The 10,650-nt window shown below is 43.3% G+C and overlaps 1 protein-coding gene across 1 annotated transcript in view; it reads right to left on the bottom strand.

Moving 5' to 3' along the window:
• The window catches only part of FUZ (fuzzy planar cell polarity protein), a 66,868-nt gene that overhangs the window by 48,826 nt on the left and 7,392 nt on the right, over positions 1-10,650 (bottom strand). Inside the window, exons 3-5 of the mRNA XM_018563445.1 lie at positions 7,596-7,680; positions 5,985-6,053; positions 2,121-2,225 (exon numbers count right to left, since the gene is read on the bottom strand). Coding sequence (XP_018418947.1) covers positions 2,121-2,225; positions 5,985-6,053; positions 7,596-7,680 — 259 coding nt within the window. The remainder of the gene's footprint in view (positions 1-2,120; positions 2,226-5,984; positions 6,054-7,595; positions 7,681-10,650) is intronic.

Raw genomic sequence — 10,650 nt, 5'->3', positions numbered from 1 at the left:
ATGTGTGGGGTCTGGGTGAGGGGTCTGGGGGGCGGGTGTGGGGGGGGGGGGGGGGGGGTGGTAAAGGAGAACTGCTGTAGCTATGCATGAAGCACAGCAGCTCTGCAAAGTCACATAATTTATCTTACTATGAGTTTTATATAGTGGACTGCATGCAGAATCATCAGGTTTTTCATTATGTTAAAAATATGGGCTCTTGATGTTTGATTCTTTGTTATAAGACATCCATTCAATGCTTTGGTGGATATAGTTGGGGCTGTAGTGAAGTCAGAGGAAGGGAAATGCTGTACCCTGCAAAAAAACATTTGTCTTATTGTTGCAGGCCCACATTCAGGGGCCGTAGATTGGATTACTGAGGGCCACTGAGATTTTATAGCAAGCTGGTGCAAAAAACAAAATGCAAGGGTGAAGAATTAGTGTCACTTAGCAGGTACGGTAGGCTTAAATGTAAAATGTCCATGTCTGAAGACGTGCACACTCTTACACTATCCATAGATATAAATGACCGCAATAACCTCAGGGCTACTGTTAAAGTGTATCTAAATCTAAAAGCAAAATTATAATACACCGTGTGCACAATTAGACAATTTTTTTTTTACCAAATCACCATTTTTATGCATATTGTCCAACCAAGCTGTACAAACTTGAAGGCTTATTGGATTTAAGCATATCAGGTGGACCGTAATATACAGGGGTACAGGTAATATACAGGGGTACGGGTACTCCTAGAATGAGATCCTAATAGGTTGGACTTGATGGACTAATGTCTTTATTCAACCTCAAATACTATGTAACTATGTAACTATGTGTATTTGTGCAATGAGGGAGGGTGTGGCCTTAGGAGATTACCACCCTATCTCAAGGTGTGCATAATAATTAGGCAGCTTCTTTTCCGACTCTGAAAAGTCAAAAATTTTAAAAAGTCTTTCAGAGGGATGCAGCACTCTTGAAATTGCTAAGATATTGAGGGGTGATCACAGAACCCTCAAACTTTTTGTTGAAAATAGTCAACAGGGTTGCAAGAAATGTGTTGAGAAAGAAAGACGCCACCTGATCAACACATGACCCCAGTACTGGAGATTTCATCCTACTCAGAACTATAAGAAATATCCAAAGTTCCAGATCACAGCTACAATCCAGAAAAAGCGGAAGAAACTGAAAGGTCAGCTTCTTCCATGCAACCTTCTGGAACCTCTCAGCCCCTCTGGCTGAGAGTCCTGGGTGCCTGTGTCGCCAGCATGCTCCGTGGCATTGCTACGCATTCCTATATAGCTGGTGGTATTCTGCATTGTGCTGTATAATGTATTGCTGGGTTTTGGAGTCCTCTTTAGCCGGTGCCATTCTGCATTAATTGCTGTATAATTGTTTTCACTTTTCATTTCACTATATTGGTACCCACATATTGACTAGTCGCTGACGGCCACAATTCGCACGTTCAGACCCAGTTTTCAGCTGTGAGTCCAGTCTTTAAACACTTTAACAACAGCTGCTCTTGAACATTTAACGAATTCTGCTGTTTTGCTGATACTCGCTCAATGGCTCAGAGCGACAACAATCATTCCTTTGTGTTCGCTCACCTCCCGATCTACTAAGCCGACCTGTGACAGTCTCATTGTCACAGGTCGGCTAGAACTACGAGGCGAGTGAAAAGCACTCACCTCATAGTTCTCCTTTAAGGCAGAAACATTGTTTTGCTGGAAAATAAAATCAGTGGTTGATGTGAAGTGAGAGAGGCAGAGGTGGGGCTCAGGGGGTAATCAAAGTAGATCCAAACAGGATGTTGGGAGCACACTGGATTTCTGGCAGACCAACAGGTATGTACCTGTATTTTTAAAAGGTATAAACATGGGGAAAACGTGCATGTATTACTAATATATCCCTTTTCCCAGGTATACACTTTAAACACTAAGAAGAGGGCTAATTACGGATTAACTATTAATTCATATAATAAAAGTGTAGAAGAACCTTCTGATACATTTCTTTCACATGCTGGCACAGATTAGCCAATTTGCCATAAATTTGGAATACATTTTAAAAGGGCCTATGTGTTTTCACATAAGAGTTACATATTTTTTCAATTGAATGCAATTACTTTTTGTTCGGATAAACTTTACACCAACCTGGAGAATGGCCGCATCGTGAGCAATGACACAGTCTACACATTGTGTTAGATCTCCCATCTTCTCAGATTCAGTTAAAAAGCTGTCGATCAACTTGTAACAAGCCTGAAGAGAGAAGCAAAAACAACAACATGTGACATTAAAGATGTATTACATTTTATATTAAAGATATGTTATAGAAACCTGGAAATGTATTAATGAAATACATATAGATAAGGACACAGTTCTATGCCTGTGGCATTGTTTTGTTTTTTTCCATTGCTTAAGTACATAAGACCTCAATAATGTATAACCTCTACCAACTTCCAAAGAATATGAATCCAGCACCAGTGATGCAAATGGAGAAATCACACTTGCCATGTCTTTCGTAAAACATCAGCAATGTGTATAATTTTCATACTACCAGTATATTACACGGCAATAATCTGTCCCTGTCTAAAGGTGCGATAATCGTATGCGATCGACTTTCGGACGACAATCGTAAGGTGTATGGGTAGTGTGCAACCGCCAGTACTGTACAATCGTACGACTTTTGTCTTTCCTGCATGTTCGGAAACTTCAGGTCGATCGTACGATTTTCGCAAGGTTGGTGGCGTTTCCGTACGTCAAAAGTCGTACGATTAACACTGCTCGAGCGCAAACGAAAATATGTGCGGTCGATTACCGCAATTTGTTCAGGTTTTCTAACTATCGCTGATTGAACCTTGCGATAATCGGGGCAGGATGGGGCCGCCGTACGACAATCGTACGACGGGTCGATCATCGGACGAAAAGTTTCGTACGATAATCGTAAGGTGTATGGGCACCTTAAGGCCTTGTTCACACCACATGCAGAGCAGATCTGCATGAGTTTCTGCACACGCAGTTGTGCTGCGCTTTTGGTTAAAAAAAACAAATACTTTTTTTTACAGTTTAAAAATGGGCTTTCAGTGCGTTCCAGGCGTTTGTATGCGTTTTTGATGCGCTTGCACGCGCTCCAGAGCAGGTAAAATAGGGCCTGCTGCAGTTTTTTTACCTGCTCTGGAACTGAACGCTGCGATGTGAACTGGAGCTAAAAATACCATTGGAATACATTGGACGCAGTTTTTCTCCGGTCTGTAACTGCTCTCCTCTGCTCCTGGAACGCGCTTGGTGTGAACAAGGCCTAAGGCTAAGTTTACATTTCACACCATGTTTCATGTCACACCCATATGCAGGGTGTAACATGAAACATGGTCCCATATACCAGCCCCTCACCCCAACCACTCCCCCACTTAGCTAAATTGCACGGCTCTTCTGCCTGCAGGCTGGGAAGGGGGGACTGATCGCGGTTGCAATGCTTTACAGAATCCAATGCAAGAAAATAAAAAAATGCACATTTTTTTTTAATTTAACCTCCTGCAGTTATCCCCCTATGTACAGCAATAACAATAAGTGTAAAAATAAATAAATATATATAAAAAAAAAAAAAGTTAAAATAAAAGTCAAAACAAAAAAGTTTAAAAAAAAAATACAAAATGTTTAAGTCCTCCACCCCCACGTTTACGCACATATAAACGTAAATATGCGTCAGATGCATCAGCGCGCGAAAACGACAATAGCGCTACACATTACATATCGCCGCAAACGTCGCAGTGAGAGCGATCATTTTAGTGCCATCAATCACTGATAACACTAAACTGATGAGTGGTAAAAGCTTTTAAAGCGTCGCCTATGGCCAATTTTGGGTACTATCGTTTTTTGAGGTTTCGCGCATGCGCGCAATTTTAAGGCTTGACATGTTTGGTGTCTTTTTATCCGATGTGACCCCGTCTTTTATATTTTACCAAAAAATTGGGTAATAATAAATGTTTTATAATTTAATATAGGGGAAACAGTTTTTTTGTTTGTTTTTCCCGGTAATTTTTCCTTAATATAGTAAAAAATAAAACCCCCAGTGGTGATTAAATACCACCAAAAGAAAGCTCTATCTGTCCCCAAAAAATGGTATAAAATTAATTTCTGTACAGCGTTGCATGACGGAATAAATGTCAGTCAAAGTACCGCAGCGCCGAATACTGAAAAATGGCCTGGATGGGAAGGGGGTGTAAACACCACGGACTTCAAGTGGTTAATGAATGTGTGTGCATGTATTTTTTTGTAAAAAGAGGACTTTGTCTTCAATCTCTTCTACATGCATGCTAGCAAACACAAACGCACTCTAAGGTCAAAGTGGTCTGAAACTGGAGAATGAAAGCTCTACTTGTGATCAATCAGATTTCAAGCTTCTGTTCCCCAGAGAATACTGGAGAAAATCGGATTGGTTGCTATGGCTAAGTTCTCAGATTTTAAGAAGTATTTTACTTTCATCCAGTTGTTATATATACTGTACATGAATGTGGAGGAAAACACTCAGAATAAATACATAAACAGTGACAATATGCAAACTCCATGCATATATTGGCCCTAGTGGGATTAAACAAAAAATATTAGCATTGAAAAAGGACACTGCCTAGCCACCACAAACTTTAGTATATGTTTAACTTTGCATTGCATTTGATAGGAGAACACCTTTGTCAGTTTGTATTTATGCAGAGCCTTAAGGGTTAGTTCACCCCAGAAACTGCATGCCTCTGCGCAGTTGCATTGCCATCCGTTTTGATGCGTTCAGATGCGGTTTTTCCCCCTAGATGTCCCAGGATGATGCCACAATCAATTGTTTTGGGGTTTTTGTATGCGTTCCGTTGCGTTTATCGGTGCAGTTAGATGCAGGTAAAATAGGACAAGCAGTACTTTTTCTGACTGCATCTGAACGGATTGCAATGGTGTGAATTAAGCACAAGAAAGCCCATAGGAAAGCACTGTGATGTATTTTGACTGCAGCAGTCAAAATAAACGGACTGCATCACAACTGCATATGGTGTGAACTGGCCCTACGCACTGAAACGCATAAATTAAAAAAAACAGGGTTGTGGCATCATCCAGTGACATGCAGGGGAAAAAACGCATCAAAAAGGGTCGCAATGCAACGGCGCAGTGAATAATGGCCCTAAAATTATCACTTTATTGCCATCACATAGTGGGGTAACAAGGCCACTATGTAATAGCCAATAAACAGCGACCGATCCTCTTTAGGGGGCCTCATCAGGGGCCTCTAAGACCCCTACCGTCACCAAGAGACCCCCAGAGAAGCTGATCTAAGCAGACATCTGCTTCACCAGCTTCTCTCCGGCTTCTGTAGCTGGGAATGACAGCTGAATGCAGAAGTGGTATAAAATAAATAATTTCCTGCATTTAGAGAACGGGGAGGAGATCAGAGGGGATCGCCTACTGAGCTCCCTCTGAAGTCCTGTCACAGAGCCGCTGTGCCGGTCCCGCATCAGGCACAGCGGAGTTTAGGATCGGCGGAGGAGGAGGGGGCCGCACACCTACACGCATAATACAAGCCATTGAACGTCTCTACAGACGCCGGAACGCTTGTACGTAAACAGCTATTGCTGGCTGTTTAAATTTCAAGCAGATTTCCCACTCATGCTTGCCGCCCAGCAGCGTGCACGAGCAGGGCGGGAAAGGACTAAAAACGCCCGCCCTCATTTAACCCCTTCATGACTGAGGCCCTTTTTTCAATTTTTGCTGCGGACCCTTCTTCGGGACGCAGAAGCGATCTGGCGACAGGTGTGGGTAGGAGGTGCTGCACAGTACAATGATAGCTGCCAGTGCCCACAGCCATTTGCATGTAATAGTACATGCTACCATTCTCTGTGGACAAGCTTCTCAAAGTGAAGACGGCTTCTCTTTCTTTACTAAGATAAGGGAATTATCACCTTGTTAAGTGATCAGACTCTACGCCTTTAGTAAATCAACCCCAAAATTGAGGAGGTTTTCCTCAAGTAGTGGCTCACTTACCCGCAGCTCTTTTTTTAGCCGTTCTACATTTTTTATATTCATAAGGTCTTCCAGCCCAATTACAAGAACCTAAAAAGAAATACATATGTTACACGTCTCTATGACAAATGTGCAAAACAATTTGCTTGCGTAAACACGTGCAGTTTTTCTCAAAAAACATCTAAAAATCTCAATAAACGTTTAAAGTGAACGTGTCATCTAATACAGTAAATATGTTTTAACGTCTTAAAATGTAGGGATGCACCGATACCGATAATGGTATCGGTGCTGATGCCGAGTATTTGGGCGAGTACTCTTACTCGCCCAAATACTCCTATGCCTAGCCCGATACTTCCGGTATCAGGAAGCCGGGCAGCGAGTCATTATATATGGCCACAGATGCAGGAGGAGGGCAAAGCAACAGTGAGTGCACTGAAAATGCAGCTGGTGATGACCTATCCAGGAGTTAATTTCCCCTGGAGAGCCTCAAATTGGAAGCTTATAGTTAAATAACAGCAGGAGACAGAGCCAGCATGTCCTTTTTTAGCACATATGAGGCCTTACTTTTTTTTTTTTTAATACCCTAAATATATTTTTATGACAGCAGAAAAATAAAGGTTGACAGTGTTTTTAAAAAACGTATTTAGTATACAACTCAAAATATTTTCTCCTATTTTTTTGATACACACGTCAACATTCTATGGTGAATAATGGATTATGGGTATCATTTAAATTTCCAGATATGAATTCTTCAGTACAATGGCTGTATTTCAATGTTAATGTACAGAAGGGCCATTGTGAATGTGTGTTGACTTAAAAACTAACAAATATTTTTAAGATGGAAAATCGCAAGCACTTTGTAAATAAGCTATGCATTAAATCTGTTCCAGCCCATCAATGTAGAGCTCGTAGAGTTTAAATGCAGAATTTGTAAACTAAAATGAGGGCTCTAAGTGCTGGTTCACACCTGGGCGTTTTACAGCGCTGTAAAACGCTCAAGCGGTGAAATCCCATTAATTCCAATGGGCATGGTTCCCACCTGGGCGTATTTCAGCGCATAGAAACACGCTGAAAAACGTCCTACGCCCAAACAAGTACAGGAGCTTCTTTTGGGGCGTATTTCCGCGCGCATCCATTTATATCCCCGAGTGTGGCTTGGGGTTAACAAAGCGGTAACCCCGAGCCACACTCGGGAATACAGCTTAAGTCTTACCTTGTCCGCGATCCCAGCTGTGTCCTCCGGCCGCTGCCGTCTTCCGTCCCTTGCGAGCGGCCGCGTCACAAGGGGGCGGAACCGACGGGAAGTTTGAAAGTTTAAAAAATCCCGAAGAAAAAAAAAGAAGATAGAAAATAAAAGGAAAAAATAAAAATAAAAAAATCACACCGCCAGGGAGGTATAAAAACGAGCGTCGAACGCGCGTCAATGAACTAAAAAACGTCCTAAAAAATATTCCCTTTCCAGATTAATCTTCAGGTCACAACAGATGACATCAGATGATCTGGAGGACATTTGGGGTCACAGAAGTGAACACATGTCAGTTGTAGTTCCCTTTGGGGGGGCTCCAGTTGCTCACAATTAAACCACATAAAGGGAGGACTCTGGACTTATCCAGAGAATATTGGATCACTTACCATGGCGCTAAATACATTCTCCAAAAGTTTATTTAATGAGTGGTCACTGGTTTTCATATCACATGACATCACTATTAGGTTGATGCTGAAAAAAAACACAAAAGAAAAGGATTCAATCTAAAAAATAGGGTAAAACAAAGAATCGTGGTACTCTATAAAAGGAGGCAACAATGCTTTTATATGACATTGTGGAATACTGAGAATCTTTTTGATCTTTGGAATCATCATCACCGTGCCAGCGCAAAAAGTTATTATTCGCAATTACTGAAATCAGAAGAATAGATAGTGAAAATGTATCTTTGTGTGCTAGTCTTTGCCCACCTATGCATGACGTAGTATTTGCAGTGTAAAGTCAACCTGTCATCTATTCTGAACTAAAACTGCTGCTTCATGCATGTGTGGCATGTTTCCTTTTATGCTATCTCTTGTTCAGGAAACATTCTTCAGCGCACTGTCTGAGATTGTTGTTCTCATTCTTACTGCAGAGTGACTTGTCTCTGTACCTCCTGTAGCTCTCTGCAGGCAGCCTGTAGTGGGTGGAGCCTTCTGCGTCCCTTCCACAGCTCTGGTCCATGCAAAGGCTATATACAGCACAGTGATGATGTCACTGCTGTCAGATCTGTTTCTGATATGCAAATGTAGACTTTTTGTCAGATGTCAACAGCTAAGTCCTCATCAATATATACAGTATAACCACTCCCCACAGCCACTAATGTATACAGAGAAAAGACATGCATGACTGTCAGAGGAAGGACAGAGTTGCCTTTGATGTGGAGGAAATGTTGGACAGTATGATTTCCCCTTTTCTATACTGTGTGAGAAACCCAAAAGGTGAAATAACCAGGTCTCTAGGGCTGGGCACACACCTTACAACCATCGCAAGACTTTTGTCTTGCAATGGTTGTAAGGTACTTAAAAAATCGTACGATCTGCCTACCTTGCATAGGCAGATCGTACTTGCTATAATCGCAAGCCACGCCCCCTGAGGGGCTTCCAATGACCGTAATGCCGAACAGGCAGTGTGCGCTTGTGTGTGGGTTTTCGAACATGTCCGTAAGTTAAAAGCCGTGCGACCTTACAGTAGTAGAGGTCGCACGGCTTCCACACACCTTACGATAATCGTACGATTGCGGGATTTCCCACGATTATCGTAAGGTGTGTGGGGATCTTAAAAGGTGCCCATACACCTTACGACCATCGCAAGACTCTTGTCTTGCGATGGTCGTATGCTTATTGAAAGCTCGTACGATCTGCCCACCTTGGACGGGCAGATCGTACTTGCGATCATCGAAAGCCCGCCCCGCTGAGGGGTGGGCTTCCGATGACCGCAATGCAAAAACGGGCAGTGTGCCCGTTCCGCAGCTATCGAACGAGCAGGCTAGAAACCCTCCGACAATCGTACGATTCTCGGCGGGTTTTCGAGTATGTTGGTTCGACAAAAGACGTGCGACCGTACAGTAGAAACGGTTGCACGTCTTTGTTCACACTGCTCGATTCTCGTACGATAGCGGGATTTCGCCCGATTCTCGCACGAGATTCGAGCAGTGTATGGGCACCTTAAGACAGACTGAAGCAGGGTTTTTGGGCACTGGTTAAGCAAAAGTTTATTTTTATGGGCTGAATAGTTCATATTCGGTAGTGCCTTTGGTAACCTTTGGCAAAGTGTGGTTTTACTCTGTTAAAGTAGTATTAAAACTCTCAAACTTCTTTTCAATGAATCCAAATCCAACAAATATAAATGTTCTCAGCAAAGCATTTCTCTATATTTTTGCCCAAATACTCACAGTCTTTGTGTTTCCCGCTCTTTCTGCTCAGCTTCCCTGAACTTCCTGTCCAGTACAAGATCACAAGGGATAGAGCAGTATCATACGATCAGGGGACTCGTCAAAAGTAGAAATCACCAGCACTCAACTTAAAGTGTGAAATATTGCTGCTTTTATTAACATGTCACATGCATCATCAATCCAAAGTTTTGGGGGCCACGCAGGGTCCATTCTTCAGCCCGACATAGTGTCACTATGTTCCCCTGAAGAAGGGACCTCGAGCGGCCCCCGAATGTCGGCTTGATGACACATGATGTGTTAATAAAAAAAGTGTCAAAATTTCACGTTTTAAGTTAAAGGAGAACAATGAGGCGAGTGATTTTCACTCAGCCTCATAGTTGGAGCCGACGTGTGACAATTAAACTGATCGGGACACATACTGTCGCTCGCTCATTCCTCGATCATGTCCCTGCAGAGAGCCGTGACTGTCACTCACTCACGGCTCCCTGCAGGGATTCCCCCCTCCCCTGTCCGATCCTCCAGCGCTGACTGGCAGGGCGGGCACAGTTGGCTCTGCCTCTAGATAGGCAGAGCCAGCTGTCAATCACGCAGCTGGGTGGATCTCAACATTAATGTCGGGATCCATTCTAGCTGCGGCAATGTCAGTATACTGCGAGCTGTAGCTTGCGATATACTGAGCTTTGGGTCACGAGAGGACGCTAGTTTATGTCCTCCCATAACCCTGAGAACTATGGGGAAAAACACTTACCCCATATTTCTCTTTTAAGTGCTGGTGATTTCTACTTTTGGCGATTCTGCAACACATTGCCATCCATGTTATCACTTCAAACACCAAGACTGATAAAGGGACAGGTCAACACGTGGTATGGAGTGCCGGTGACACACCATCATACTGTAGGGATTAGGGGACTGACTTGCCATGCTGTGTCTGTGTGTTTGTGGATACACACACAGCTCACTAGCGCACACACAAGGGTGGGTTCCACAAGACCCTGAAAGGGAAAGGAGCCACCCTAAAACAGATATCAGAGCCAGTGACCAGGGGACCAGTGGATTCTGCAGGAAACTAAAACTTTTAACCACTTTTTTTTACTACGGCCGGCCCGGAGCCCTCTAGATCTGAGCGGGCGTCTTTAGAAGTCCGCCCAGACGCGCGCGCGAGCGGGAAACGGCCGAAAATTAAAAACAGACAGCGATGCCTGTTACCGTACAAGCGATCCGCCGGCTGTAGAGCCGGCGGATCGCGTGTATGGGGTGCCGATCGGTTCCCC

Source organism: Nanorana parkeri, unplaced genomic scaffold (assembly GCF_000935625.1).
Source record: "Nanorana parkeri isolate BGI_ZX_2015 unplaced genomic scaffold, ASM93562v1 scaffold665, whole genome shotgun sequence".
Classification (NCBI taxonomy): Eukaryota; Metazoa; Chordata; class Amphibia; order Anura; family Dicroglossidae; genus Nanorana; species Nanorana parkeri.
This window is presented reverse-complemented; position numbering and strand designations above follow the sequence as displayed.